The sequence below is a fragment of the Coffea arabica genome, chromosome 2c (assembly GCF_036785885.1).
Source record: "Coffea arabica cultivar ET-39 chromosome 2c, Coffea Arabica ET-39 HiFi, whole genome shotgun sequence".
Classification (NCBI taxonomy): domain Eukaryota; kingdom Viridiplantae; phylum Streptophyta; class Magnoliopsida; order Gentianales; family Rubiaceae; genus Coffea; species Coffea arabica.
In genome coordinates this window covers 16133586-16149023 of record NC_092312.1, presented here as the reverse complement: position 1 = coordinate 16149023, position 15438 = coordinate 16133586, and the positions used below count along the sequence as shown (strand labels likewise).

Below are 15438 nucleotides of genomic sequence, written 5' to 3'. Positions count from 1 at the left end.
CCTTACATTACTTTCAACTTTTTCTCTATATGATTTCTTGATTCTTAACCCCAAAGTCTTTTTCTCCCATCAAGAATGCTTCAGAAATTATATGATCAATGTTCACTTGCAAATTGTGACTGCTATTCATCAGCGATTGAGTGGGTTTCAACTTCATGAGCTAGGAAAGAACATCTTCCCGAGCTTCTAATATACCATTTTCACATTGTACCCTTACCATCATTCAACCAATGTTCAAGCAGAAACATCTATCTAAGCAAATAGAACAAAATATGTTCAGAGAAAGTCACTAACTACATGGAATACAAAAAATGTACAAAACATCATGATCCATAAATACATATAAAAAGAGTAAGGTATATACAAACTGAAATGGCAACAACCTAGCTATTACAGAATCTGTGCTTGAATCCACTAACAACTATAACTACATAATACACATTAACTAAAAAACATCCAATGAAACTGCACTCATAATCAAACGACATGAATGCCTAACACAGGACAACAGATTCCTTCCTCTTTACTGCTTAGCCACATGAGCACTCAGTTCAGCATTCTGCAGCAAAAAATCAGAAACATAATCATAAAATGCATAAGCATAAATAACCAATGAATTCCTAGTCTGTACACACACTATTTATTCAGTCAAAAGCATTCAAAATCATTCAAGAAGAATAAGTGTAATCATTCAGAGTCTGTAATCATTTAGCTTTGATGTGCTAAAAAAGTTAAATGAAATAGAAAGCTTGTGAACTTGGGATGCTCTAAAAGCCAACAATGGTCCATATCCTTTCTTCTAGTGCATACAAACTGAACCAATCTAATAAATAATCATGACAATCATCCAAGTTCATTTCATGAAAAGCAATTGTAAGAAAAAGACGAAACACCATCTACTTAACTCTTTCAAAATTCCTTGATAGATAAATAAGATAAGATAAATCAAAAATTAAGATAAGACAGCTTTTTTCTTAAAAAATAATGAAAAAAAGGCTGAAAAAATAGTACAACAACTCAAGGTATATGCCTAACCTCATTTTTTCTAGGTAAGATTTGTTTTTCATGCAAAAGTTCAGCAGAAATACAGCCAACTAACCACATGTCTACTGCCGAATCATATTTCGTAGCTCCAAGAAGCAACTCTGAAGGTCTGCTCAATACATAGATGAGTAAATTTTCTTGATTGAAAATTAAGTTATAATATCAAAGACATGGGTCAGCTATAAGGGAAAATCATCATCCATGGACTGTGGTTATTGGAGAATGATTATGGTAGTCCAAAATCTGCTAGCTTCAGGTTTCCCTTTTATCTATAAGCATACTGGAGCCTGCCAAACCAAAAACCAGAACATAGTATCATATGCACACCTAAAATCCTAGATAATATGTTTAGAAAAGAATAAAAAAGTTAACCTTTGATATCTGCACGTTATTGAGATGACAGTAGTGAAGAACAGTAAGCAGCTACTTCATATAACACTACAAATACATATTATTAGAACAAGTTGAGTGATGGATGCTTTGTTGACAAAAAAAAAGTGATGGATGCTCATTATAATGAGTAAATCCTCCTTGTCCAAGGTCACATACATTGATATGTTGAATTGTAAATCTCAATTCAGGACAATCAGCAAGTCCCGTCAAGCTATGGTCCATATACCCAAAAATCATGTAAATACTGCCTTTGTATCTATTACCTTATACATTTCAAAAACAAAATACCATTTTCGATCTCAGTATTTGGGAGTTCAGGGGCATTGAATTCTTACAGAAACAGGAACCACAAACTTGAAAATTTCTGCACGTCTAGTTACCTTGATTCACTTGCTTATCTACCTCATGATCTGAAAAAGAGTTTATTATATGTAAGACAACAAAACATATAGTATATGTTTGATGTTTATGAATTAAATAACCACTCTGAACATATGGAGAAGGATGAGTACCAGGAGAGGCCACAATCTCTTTCAGTTTAATGACATTTTCATGCTACAACTTCCTTAGAATTTTTATTTCATGCATGGCAGTTACAGGAAACTACAAGAAAAAATTATGAGTGTTCTAAAAAGAGCAGGCATAACCATTCATCCACTAAGGAAATTAAAATGTCATAAGCTAAGAAAATAAGAAATTGGGTAGAATAACAACAACCCTTATTTTTCATTGTCCATGCGTATCTTCTTTAAAGCAACAACTTCTCCAGTTTTGCTTTCTTTGGCCATATATGCTTTGTTGAAAATTTGAGAGGAAAAAGAAAAACCATGGACTAAAAAGAAAAAATATAGAAAAAAAAGAAAAAAAAGGGAAGCTAAGCATCCCAGAATGATGTGATAACAAAAATACAAACAATAATCAAAATTCATGTAACCATCTAAAAGGCACAAGAGAAGGAAACCTTTAAAATCATCAAAAGCAAATCTAACAAAACAGAACTCAAATCTAAGAGGGGAAGAAAATGAGACAAATAGAAACATAGCAAAATCTTTTGATACAACGAGAGGGGGAGGAAAGAAAGCAGAAGTAGGAGAATGAGAGAGGTAGGAATGGGAGAAAAGATAGAGGAAGTTTGACGAAGAAAACTGCTAAAAGCGGTAGATTAGTGGAACATTGAACTGGAAATATTATTGGTCACATAATTACTAACCTTCAACTCAACTGATACTTATCCACATACAATTCCAAATTATTTCATTGATAATGCAACTAATCATTCAACCTAATTATTTCCTCACACAACGAGTAAACCAAGATCTCAAAATTTGAAATATGCATTTCATTTGTTGCAAAAAATGAGAAAGAAGAGGAAACCAACAAAAAAAACACCAAACCACCAAATGCAACAGGCCAAGCTATTAAAAACCAGTAAATTAGACCAAATTCCCAACACCATTGTCGCCATATTGCGACCAGGAAATGCAAAAACGGAAAACATGTACCTCAGGAAACCCTTCGAAAAGTCAATGAATAGCATCCGAACATCGAATCTGCATAGCATCAAGAAATAGTTGAATTAAAGAACTATTTGTACAGAATTATCTCAAGCTACAATCCACAATATACCATCAAAATAAACAAGCACTTGCCTCTCCAAGACGATCTCTTGCAACAAATTCTGACGGGCTCAACTGATTACACAACACCCATGAATCTCGGCACTATCCTGGCCATGGATTCTTAAACATTGCCAAACCCTATCCATTTCAAACCTGGACAGGATTAATCAAATCAAAAAATCAATTTACTCTAATTCAAACAAAAATTGAAATATTCTTGGTTCTTACCTCATGGCACATGTGCTTTATTTGTTTCCTTGCAAGAACCAAATGTACCGAAACAGCGCAGCACGGGGAAGAAAAAGAAGAAGAAGAAAGCTGCGGCGGCCGAAGGTTTAAGAGCTTACTGTGGATTAGGTTTCTGCGGAGCCGCCCACATTTGGAATGGAAAAGCTTGTTTGAGACCACATTTAAGAGAGAATGAGAAATTTGGTGGCCTTCACAAGCCAACGAGAAAAGCAAAATCAAAGGAAAAGAGGAAAATCACCAAGCTTTAAAAAGAAAACGGGTTCAACTGAATGGAGTTGGCAGAAGAAAGCTGAAATTAACCTATTGCTAATGAAAATGATGGAGACTAAGCAGAAATTAGGTCCAGAAATTAAAAAAAAAAAAGAAAAGGCAGAGGAGAGGAGGGGCGGCGCTGTCTCTGCAAATGGGAATGATGCTGTAAAGTAAAGGGAAGGAGGAAAGGGAGTAACTGAATGGAGTTGGCAGAAGAAAGCAGAAATTAACCTATTGCTAATGAAAATGATGGAGGCTAAGCAGATATTAGGTCCAGAAATTAAAAAAAAAAAAAAAGAAAAGGCAGGGAAGAGGAGGGGCGGCGCTGTCTCTGCAAATGGGAATGATGTTGTAGAGTAAAGGGAAGGAGGAAAGGGAGTAATGGAGGTATACGGATAGGGCAAGGAGAGCAAAGGGGAAAGAAGGGAGAGCAGGAGGAAGAGCGGCGGGAGAGAATGTAAAGTAAAGGGAAGGAGGAAAGGGAGTAACTGAATGGAGTTGGCAGAAGAAAGCAGAAATTAACCTATTGCTAATGAAAATGATGGAGGCTAAGCAGATATTAGGTCCAGAAATTAAAAAAAAAAAAGAAAAGAAAAGGCAAGGGAGAGGAGGGGCGGCGCTGTCTCTGCAAATGGGAATGATGTTGTAGAGTAAAGGGAAGGAGGAAAGGGAGTAATGGAGGTATACGGATAGGGCAAGGAGAGCAAAGGGGAAAGAAGGGAGAGCAGGAGGAAGAGCGGCGGGAGATAAGATACGATACTCTTAGGGTTAGAAAAAAAAAACAAAAAAAAAAAAAAAAGAACAGGCAGAGGTGAGGAGGATCCCGCGCGATGCGCGGAAAGGATGAGGGGGTCACGTGAGGACGACGAAATCACGAGCGGAACGACGAAACCCTTCGCACTTTATCTACTTATGTTGATTATGTTGATAAGCTGCTCTGTTTCTCCTTTTCTTCAAAATCAGCTTTCTCCATTTCTCTCAACCTTTTTTTGCCGCCTCTTTAAAGCCCTTATTCACATGCAGCTCCAAATGCTTTCCAACCCTCGGTTCCTTGTTAACCCGAATCGGAACTCTTCTCTCCCTTCTTTCTCTTCTCCTTTCCTTTCTCCTTCCAACAATCTCACCAACTTCTCTTCAATTTTTCGTTCGCCTCCCAATCTACTCTCAGCTTCTCTACAATCCAAAGTCCTCACCTCCGCAAGGATGTCTTCCAAGTCTGCACTTTCCAATAATGCTCAATCTGTTGAGTTAGGGCTCGACGATTGTCAGCTCGATCGCTTCGCAGCTGTTGCTAACCAGCTGGCCGACGCCGCCGGCCAAGTTATCCGCCAGTACTTCCGAAAGAGCTTCGAAATCCTCGATAAAGAGGATTTAAGTCAGTAGTATTCTCCTCCTGATCATTCTCTGCAATTTTTTATTTGCAGCGGGCAGTTAAGATTTGAAGGTTTTTTGTGATACTTTTAGGTCCTGTTACAATTGCTGATCAAGCAGCTGAAGAGGCAATGGTCAGGATTATACAAGAGAACTTTCCTTTCCATGCAATGTATGTTCTCTTAGTTTGGTAGGACATTGCCGGTTGATTTATGGTTTTACTTTTTATCCTTGTTCATACTAGAAATTGGACTGGTACTTTGATTATGAATGGATAAAGTTCCGTATTTAAACTGGATGGAAAACCTGCCTTCCCAAAATAGTCGTGTTTGCTCTCTCGTGAAATAATCATCTCTGGGTTTTTCACGAGTGAATATCCCATTAAAAAAAAGGGAGGAGGAATTTATCGTATTTGGTGTTCTCAATGTCTTGATTTTAATTAACCAAAATAACCCTTGGCAACCAACTTGGATCTTTGATGGTTGTTGTTCGAGGCCTTGTAAAATGTTATTCCCAAAAATTATGTAATGAAATGCTAATTGCAGTTATGGAGAAGAGAAGGGTTGGAGGTGTAAGGAGAAAGTTGCGGACTATGTTTGGGTATTGGATCCAATTGATGGAACAAAGAGCTTCATCACAGGTACTGCTCCTTTTCCCCCTTTTACTGTTGACTATTGTTTTCAACTAATTCAGTTCACTGAGCATATTATTTTTTTGCTTGCAATACAGGAAAACCATTATTTGGGACTCTTATTGCTCTATTATACCAAGGAAAACCGGTATGAGAGATGAGCTATTAACCTCTGTTAATATCTTGTCCATCAGTAACTTGTTAATATGCCATTACCTCAAAAAATACTTTGGTCAATGGCCATGTATCTCGTCTCTTACAAAGCAAGTACATTCTCGGGGAAATTTTCTGGGTAGAATCCAAGACAAATAGTTGAGCAAGAAATTTCTCATCAGGACACCAGAATATAGTCCTGAAACAACTATCATTTTACATGGGGCGAATGAAGACAGCCAATACATTTGTTTACTCTTTTTAGATAGTGAGCTATATTATCTTTACACCTGACTTTTGTTACTTGTAGAATGCCCAAATACCTGTACATCTACAATGACCTTAGTTCATTAGGACTTCCTGAGTTATTGACTTTGGATTGTACTGCTGTGTAAATTTGTCTAAATTCTTTCTTCTTTTTTTTTTTTTTTAGTTGAATCACCTAAGATTGTGCCAAGCAGCCATCATGTTAAAGAGAACTGTGAAGGATAATCATGTTAAAATATAACCAACAAAATATAGACGTCTTCTCTTTCTTTCAGGTTCTTGGCATAATTGATCAGCCTATTTTGAGAGAGAGATGGGTTGGATTAAATGGGAGGAAAACTACTTTAAATGGACAAGATATTTCTACACGTGGCTGTGCAAAACTCTCACAAGCTTATCTGTAGGTTTTATGCATCCGATCATGCTATTTCTCCACTCTTACCTTGTGTTGCATCCATTGTTCTTTCAAAACTTTTTAATTTGTTCCAGCAAACAAATAGGTATTGACCTGAATTTCTGTCTTTAATATTTCCATTATTCTGTCTTAGGTACACAACCAGCCCACATCTATTCAATGGAGATGCTGAGATGGCTTTTGCTCGAGTCAGGGATAAGGTTCATCCTCTATGTCCAAGAAACATTCAGATAGATGCGTATAAATTTCTATAAACGTTTAAGAATGTTGCGTAACCTGTCATGGTATCAGTTAAGGGTGGTTGCTGTGCATTGCATACATGCACAAGCACAAAAAAAGACAGATGCATATAAATTTCTATAAATGTTTTGAGAATGTTGCTCTACTGTCATGGTATCGGTTACTGGTGGTTGCTGTGTGTTGTATACATGCACAAGCATACTATATGAAGATGCAGCACATGAAGATGGTTAACGATCCAGCTTATGTTTATCTTTGTTTTTCTTCCATGTGTTCTTGAAGATTTTTTGTTCTTAAAACTGTTGCCTTGCATTGCTTTTAGGCTCTTTTGATGGACATGCTTTATTTCCTTACAAGCATCTTAGAGTTGTGCTTCTGTTGTAGTTGATAGATATCCTCTTTCACTTCCTTTGTAAGGCAGTTTGCCGTATATTGGAAAAACCATTGTTCATGGATCTGCTCTACAGCAATTTCCGATTGAAGAAGCCACAATATGATTTAGATAATAACAAGCCATTAAGGATCTTAATCTGTTTCAGATTTATTATGGGAGACTATGTACTAATTGATTTGAGGTTAAAGATGCTTGCTTTCAACAGCTAACTTGGAGTATTTGTAGTCCTCTCTCTTTTAGAGAAAGTAAAGATCTAGGATCAAGTGATGATTGAGGACTGTACTACAATACTCTTGGGAAAGTTTATCCTGTGACTCCTCTCCAAAGAAAACTGTGTCCATTGCTTTGAGTTGTATATAGACCTAATATGTATATTTTTAATTGCTTGTGCAGTAGTACATTGAGTTCTCCAAGTATTTATAAGTACAAAATTACATTATTTGTTTGCCTTTTATCTTATTTTCATGTCATGCAGAGATTAAACTCTTTATAGTGTGCACAGTGCCAAGTAATCAGAGAGCATCTGTTTGTTATCAGACGGATGGATTTTTTTTTTGGGTATTTTTAAAAAATTTTACAGTAATTGTGTATATGAAAATTATATGAAAATTTTTTACTTTAGATGTTTTCTGGATTATTTTTAGAGGTATTTTTAAAATATATTTTGAAATATTTTAATAATTATAATTTTTTTGAGGTATTTTTTTAAAAATTTTACATCATCCATCGCCACCACTACTCGCCCTCCTCCTCCCCCCTCTCTCATCTTTCTTCTTTTCCTCCTCCTTCTCTCTCCCTAGACTATAAATATTTTGATAGTCGATACTTATCAGCGAGCTAAAAAAAATCTCTTTTCTATACTTAAGAACCTGTTTTTAATTAAAATCACAATAATTTTTTAATATAGATTGTTAAGTGCCAAAAAGAGTAATTTTGGATATCATCGAGTGGTGTTGAAATGCAAAAAATTATTACCCATTATTTTTATCGTAAATTTTTTATGGTAAAAAAAAAACAAACATGATTGCAAAGGATTCTAGCATTATGAATTTATCTAAACTCGTACCCCTTGACTAGTCCAGGTTACCCCACCTCTAGTGACCTCAAAATTTTGTTAATTGAGATAAATTTTCAAATACATGTTATTGAAAATTAAAACATCTCATAGAGAAGATATATTCACATTTTTCCGCTCTATTTTTATAAGTGATCCTTATTGTGTTCCTTTCAAATCAATTATCAACACTTGATCCTATGAATATTTTCTAACTCACGAAGTCTGCTCCCTTTGAATTTGTTGTTTTTTGAGAGTATTTTTGAAATATTTTACTGTAATAGTGTATATGAAAAGCTTTTGATTATAGATCTTGTGATGTTTTTTGGGATATATTTTGGGATATTTTTAAGGCTCACTAATTTTTGTGATATTTTTTAAAAATTACCACCACTCACCATTGCCACCACTTCCTCCTCCTTCTCTTTCTTCTTGCTCCTTCCTTCCCTTTTCTTCCATCTCTTTCCTTCTCATTTTTTTTTCTCCCCTCCACTCTTCCCCTCCCTTTCCCCGCCATTCCTTACCCTTCCCTTTCTTCCCCCTCTAGATCTAGCCAAAACCAAATCAAGACCTTTAGTTATGACATCACGACCATATTGCGATCCTTTTGGTCATGATCTAGCCAGGGACAGATTTGGAAAGGGGGGGGAAGAGGAGAGGTGAGATGTGGAGGGAAAGGGAGGAGGAAGAGAGAGGGAAAGGAAAGAGGAGAAATGGGGGAATGGTGGTGATGGGTTATGGTGATAGATGGAAGAAAATATAGTATATATTTTTATTTTTTATATATTTGGAGTTAATTTTTATATATTGTATGGATGTGGTATTTTTTGAGTTATTTTTGTTTGTATATATTATCATAACATTGTATATGAAAAATTTATTTTTTCAAAAAATGAGAAATCCAAACGGAGCCGTTGATATTGGGATTATTAGAAGAGGGTTCAATATTGATTTTGACTTGAGTGTTTTTGCCAAATTGAATAAGTGACCAGACAATTGAAATGCCCAAACCCTAAACGCAAACATGAGCTTTAGAGATCCAACTATAGTATGACACAATACCCTGTACTTTGAACTAAATTGTAAAGGTGACAGAATCCGTTAAACTTAACAGAAATGACTTATTGGAATTTTAAAAAATATTTTTGTACCTAATTTTTAACAAATATACCTGTTCTACCTTTTAACCCTCAATTCTCTCTATTTAGAGAATAAAACAAATGATTTTTGAGTTGTTTTTTGCCTAATTATATCAGGGCATTTTGGTTATTTCGTTTATTTTCATTAAATTTATCGGATTCCGTCACCTTTATAATTTAGTTCAAAGTATGAGGTTTCGTATTATATATTTTGTATTGTATATTTTGAAATTACGAGAGATTTTTCTTCTGTAAAATAGGTTTATTACACAGACTTTCTTATTTTTTTACCCCTTTTTTAATAAATAGAAATGCCCATGTCAAGAGGATCCCCTATTGCGTTTGGTCACCCCAATAAATGAATAAATAACTCTGCAAAACGGATCATCGTCGACGTCCACTATTGATAGGGTAAAAAAAAAAAAAGCAGCAGCAGCAGCAGCAGACCCTCGAAAGTGCTCACCTTCTCCACTCAACTAGGAGGCATGAACGCGCTTCGCGCGATAGAAATATAAAATGCACTGCCCAGTTTTGAACTAATCAAAATAATAATTTATGTAGAAAAGTATATTTTTTAGTATAGGTATTCTACAAGTCTTTTTTTGTCAGCGAATTTTTGTCTTTAGAGGCCAGAGAAGCTTGAAACACACAAAGTGAAATTCAATAAATTTTCCTAGATTATTGGGTTGCAATCACTTGTTTATGCCAAGTTCTAAATAATTATATACAAATGAGAGATAAATTTGTTCGTTTCATTATAGTTTTGCTCTGTCTACGTATATTAAATATGTATCTTAATTAAAATAACAAAATGATATTTTGTATTTGTTTGTCTCTTATTGATACATTTTGTTTCTTAATTTTAAAAAAAGGTTGGCATATTAATAAAGCTTTATAGTTGATCATTTCATGCAAGATTAGATCTTTTGTGAAATCTTTTTCGTTCTGGTGTTGGGTGGGATGGAAGAAGTAGGGAGTCAAAAGTTGATGGTGATAGAGACAGCGAGATTGTAACCCTTCATTCTAAAGTCATAAAGAGCTGGTATTTTATTGGAGAATGAATTTATTTTTATTTTATCCGATAAATAAATTTGTTTATGAAAAAATGGGTACTCTGTTCTTATAATGTAGGAAAGTCATAAAAAACTGGTGTTTTTTATTGAAAAATGAATTTATTTTTATTTTATCCAATAAATAAATTTGTTTATGGAAAAATGAGTACTGTGTTCGTATAATGGAGAAAAGTCATCAAGAGTTGGTTTTTTATGGAAAAATATGACTTTTGTGAAAGTGACCGCGATTTGGTTTATAAAATTATAAAAAAAAATTAGAATAAATTTGTTTATTTTGAAAGTTGTATAACGGTCGTTAAACTTCAAAATCAAAAAAAAAAAAAAAAAGAAACTGGGCAGGGCACTCAAAATCTTCTCAGCGAATTTTCGTCTTTGGAGGCCAGAGAAGCTTGAAATACACAAAGTGAAATTCAATAAGGCACTTCACATTAAAAATGACATTACTTGTTTTTGTATATAAAAATGACATTAATTGTTTTGTATATATAAGAAGGCATTTTCTTTTAGACACGTTAACAATTATGATATACCCAACACTTTTATAGGTTATACAAACGTCATAAAAAGAAAATTAAGATCTAAATTGTGGAACTGATTATAAATTAATTACTGTTGAAAGTATATTTAAACTATTAATCTAATCTAGGACGAACACAAAAAAAAATGAAAAAGCAATGTGCAAAAAAAAGGAAGTCCAAGAATTGAACTTATTTAAAAAATAATGAACCAAATAAAGAATCAATTTTAGGAAAGCTCTATAATCTCGCCTTACATTACTTTCAACTTTTTCTCTATATGATTTCTTGATTCTTAACCCCAAAGTCTTTTTCTCCCATCAAGAATGCTTCAGAAATTATATGATCAATGTTCACTTGCAAATTGTGACTGCTATTCATCAGCGATTGAGTGGGTTTCAACTTCATGAGCTAGGAAAGAACATCTTCCCGAGCTTCTAATATACCATTTTCACATTGTACCCTTACCATCATTCAACCAATGTTCAAGCAGAAACATCTATCTAAGCAAATAGAACAAAATATGTTCAGAGAAAGTCACTAACTACATGGAATACAAAAAATGTACAAAACATCATGATCCATAAATACATATAAAAAGAGTAAGGTATATACAAACTGAAATGGCAACAACCTAGCTATTACAGAATCTGTGCTTGAATCCACTAACAACTATAACTACATAATACACATTAACTAAAAAACATCCAATGAAACTGCACTCATAATCAAACGACATGAATGCCTAACACAGGACAACAGATTCCTTCCTCTTTACTGCTTAGCCACATGAGCACTCAGTTCAGCATTCTGCAGCAAAAAATCAGAAACATAATCATAAAATGCATAAGCATAAATAACCAATGAATTCCTAGTCTGTACACACACTATTTATTCAGTCAAAAGCATTCAAAATCATTCAAGAAGAATAAGTGTAATCATTCAGAGTCTGTAATCATTTAGCTTTGATGTGCTAAAAAAGTTAAATGAAATAGAAAGCTTGTGAACTTGGGATGCTCTAAAAGCCAACAATGGTCCATATCCTTTCTTCTAGTGCATACAAACTGAACCAATCTAATAAATAATCATGACAATCATCCAAGTTCATTTCATGAAAAGCAATTGTAAGAAAAAGACGAAACACCATCTACTTAACTCTTTCAAAATTCCTTGATAGATAAATAAGATAAGATAAATCAAAAATTAAGATAAGACAGCTTTTTTCTTAAAAAATAATGAAAAAAAGGCTGAAAAAATAGTACAACAACTCAAGGTATATGCCTAACCTCATTTTTTCTAGGTAAGATTTGTTTTTCATGCAAAAGTTCAGCAGAAATACAGCCAACTAACCACATGTCTACTGCCGAATCATATTTCGTAGCTCCAAGAAGCAACTCTGAAGGTCTGCTCAATACATAGATGAGTAAATTTTCTTGATTGAAAATTAAGTTATAATATCAAAGACATGGGTCAGCTATAAGGGAAAATCATCATCCATGGACTGTGGTTATTGGAGAATGATTATGGTAGTCCAAAATCTGCTAGCTTCAGGTTTCCCTTTTATCTATAAGCATACTGGAGCCTGCCAAACCAAAAACCAGAACATAGTATCATATGCACACCTAAAATCCTAGATAATATGTTTAGAAAAGAATAAAAAAGTTAACCTTTGATATCTGCACGTTATTGAGATGACAGTAGTGAAGAACAGTAAGCAGCTACTTCATATAACACTACAAATACATATTATTAGAACAAGTTGAGTGATGGATGCTTTGTTGACAAAAAAAAAGTGATGGATGCTCATTATAATGAGTAAATCCTCCTTGTCCAAGGTCACATACATTGATATGTTGAATTGTAAATCTCAATTCAGGACAATCAGCAAGTCCCGTCAAGCTATGGTCCATATACCCAAAAATCATGTAAATACTGCCTTTGTATCTATTACCTTATACATTTCAAAAACAAAATACCATTTTCGATCTCAGTATTTGGGAGTTCAGGGGCATTGAATTCTTACAGAAACAGGAACCACAAACTTGAAAATTTCTGCACGTCTAGTTACCTTGATTCACTTGCTTATCTACCTCATGATCTGAAAAAGAGTTTATTATATGTAAGACAACAAAACATATAGTATATGTTTGATGTTTATGAATTAAATAACCACTCTGAACATATGGAGAAGGATGAGTACCAGGAGAGGCCACAATCTCTTTCAGTTTAATGACATTTTCATGCTACAACTTCCTTAGAATTTTTATTTCATGCATGGCAGTTACAGGAAACTACAAGAAAAAATTATGAGTGTTCTAAAAAGAGCAGGCATAACCATTCATCCACTAAGGAAATTAAAATGTCATAAGCTAAGAAAATAAGAAATTGGGTAGAATAACAACAACCCTTATTTTTCATTGTCCATGCGTATCTTCTTTAAAGCAACAACTTCTCCAGTTTTGCTTTCTTTGGCCATATATGCTTTGTTGAAAATTTGAGAGGAAAAAGAAAAACCATGGACTAAAAAGAAAAAATATAGAAAAAAAAGAAAAAAAAGGGAAGCTAAGCATCCCAGAATGATGTGATAACAAAAATACAAACAATAATCAAAATTCATGTAACCATCTAAAAGGCACAAGAGAAGGAAACCTTTAAAATCATCAAAAGCAAATCTAACAAAACAGAACTCAAATCTAAGAGGGGAAGAAAATGAGACAAATAGAAACATAGCAAAATCTTTTGATACAACGAGAGGGGGAGGAAAGAAAGCAGAAGTAGGAGAATGAGAGAGGTAGGAATGGGAGAAAAGATAGAGGAAGTTTGACGAAGAAAACTGCTAAAAGCGGTAGATTAGTGGAACATTGAACTGGAAATATTATTGGTCACATAATTACTAACCTTCAACTCAACTGATACTTATCCACATACAATTCCAAATTATTTCATTGATAATGCAACTAATCATTCAACCTAATTATTTCCTCACACAACGAGTAAACCAAGATCTCAAAATTTGAAATATGCATTTCATTTGTTGCAAAAAATGAGAAAGAAGAGGAAACCAACAAAAAAAACACCAAACCACCAAATGCAACAGGCCAAGCTATTAAAAACCAGTAAATTAGACCAAATTCCCAACACCATTGTCGCCATATTGCGACCAGGAAATGCAAAAACGGAAAACATGTACCTCAGGAAACCCTTCGAAAAGTCAATGAATAGCATCCGAACATCGAATCTGCATAGCATCAAGAAATAGTTGAATTAAAGAACTATTTGTACAGAATTATCTCAAGCTACAATCCACAATATACCATCAAAATAAACAAGCACTTGCCTCTCCAAGACGATCTCTTGCAACAAATTCTGACGGGCTCAACTGATTACACAACACCCATGAATCTCGGCACTATCCTGGCCATGGATTCTTAAACATTGCCAAACCCTATCCATTTCAAACCTGGACAGGATTAATCAAATCAAAAAATCAATTTACTCTAATTCAAACAAAAATTGAAATATTCTTGGTTCTTACCTCATGGCACATGTGCTTTATTTGTTTCCTTGCAAGAACCAAATGTACCGAAACAGCGCAGCACGGGGAAGAAAAAGAAGAAGAAGAAAGCTGCGGCGGCCGAAGGTTTAAGAGCTTACTGTGGATTAGGTTTCTGCGGAGCCGCCCACATTTGGAATGGAAAAGCTTGTTTGAGACCACATTTAAGAGAGAATGAGAAATTTGGTGGCCTTCACAAGCCAACGAGAAAAGCAAAATCAAAGGAAAAGAGGAAAATCACCAAGCTTTAAAAAGAAAACGGGTTCAACTGAATGGAGTTGGCAGAAGAAAGCTGAAATTAACCTATTGCTAATGAAAATGATGGAGACTAAGCAGAAATTAGGTCCAGAAATTAAAAAAAAAAAAGAAAAGGCAGAGGAGAGGAGGGGCGGCGCTGTCTCTGCAAATGGGAATGATGCTGTAAAGTAAAGGGAAGGAGGAAAGGGAGTAACTGAATGGAGTTGGCAGAAGAAAGCAGAAATTAACCTATTGCTAATGAAAATGATGGAGGCTAAGCAGATATTAGGTCCAGAAATTAAAAAAAAAAAAAAAGAAAAGGCAGGGAAGAGGAGGGGCGGCGCTGTCTCTGCAAATGGGAATGATGTTGTAGAGTAAAGGGAAGGAGGAAAGGGAGTAATGGAGGTATACGGATAGGGCAAGGAGAGCAAAGGGGAAAGAAGGGAGAGCAGGAGGAAGAGCGGCGGGAGAGAATGTAAAGTAAAGGGAAGGAGGAAAGGGAGTAACTGAATGGAGTTGGCAGAAGAAAGCAGAAATTAACCTATTGCTAATGAAAATGATGGAGGCTAAGCAGATATTAGGTCCAGAAATTAAAAAAAAAAAAGAAAAGAAAAGGCAAGGGAGAGGAGGGGCGGCGCTGTCTCTGCAAATGGGAATGATGTTGTAGAGTAAAGGGAAGGAGGAAAGGGAGTAATGGAGGTATACGGATAGGGCAAGGAGAGCAAAGGGGAAAGAAGGGAGAGCAGGAGGAAGAGCGGCGGGAGATAAGATACGATACTCTTAGGGTTAGAAAAAAAAAACAAAAAAAAAAAAAAAAGAACAGGCAGAGGTGAGGAGGA

General features: G+C 34.9%; 1 protein-coding gene and 2 long non-coding RNA genes across 11 annotated transcripts; 1 reads left to right on the top strand and 2 right to left on the bottom strand.

The window, feature by feature from the left end:
- Positions 1-312: 312 nt before the first annotated feature.
- LOC140035087 (uncharacterized) lies at positions 313-3421 on the bottom strand. Of its 5 annotated transcripts, XR_011839050.1 has the most exons (7): positions 3285-3421; positions 3087-3209; positions 2940-2987; positions 1773-1847; positions 1417-1482; positions 1100-1331; positions 313-559 (listed from the first exon to the last, which is right to left on the bottom strand). It is a non-coding gene; the product is annotated as an uncharacterized lncRNA (long non-coding RNA). The 5 variants fall into 5 exon arrangements; XR_011839047.1 differs by having other exon boundaries at positions 1036-1331; positions 1417-1847; XR_011839046.1 differs by having other exon boundaries at positions 1417-1847.
- A 979-nt stretch (positions 3422-4400) lies between these two features.
- Positions 4401-6875, top strand: LOC113726278 (bifunctional phosphatase IMPL2, chloroplastic-like). Its single transcript, XM_027249902.2, has 6 exons — positions 4401-4932; positions 5022-5100; positions 5474-5568; positions 5658-5707; positions 6255-6379; positions 6528-6875. The coding sequence occupies exons 1-6, from the start codon at positions 4401-4403 to the stop codon at positions 6646-6648; spliced, it is 1002 nt and encodes a 333-aa protein (XP_027105703.2). The 3' UTR covers positions 6649-6875.
- A 4497-nt stretch (positions 6876-11372) lies between these two features.
- LOC140035088 (uncharacterized) lies at positions 11373-14481 on the bottom strand. Of its 5 annotated transcripts, XR_011839055.1 has the most exons (7): positions 14345-14481; positions 14147-14269; positions 14000-14047; positions 12833-12907; positions 12477-12542; positions 12160-12391; positions 11373-11619 (listed from the first exon to the last, which is right to left on the bottom strand). It is a non-coding gene; the product is annotated as an uncharacterized lncRNA (long non-coding RNA). The 5 variants fall into 5 exon arrangements; XR_011839052.1 differs by having other exon boundaries at positions 12096-12391; positions 12477-12907; XR_011839051.1 differs by having other exon boundaries at positions 12477-12907.
- Between the last annotated feature and the right edge of the window lie 957 nt (positions 14482-15438).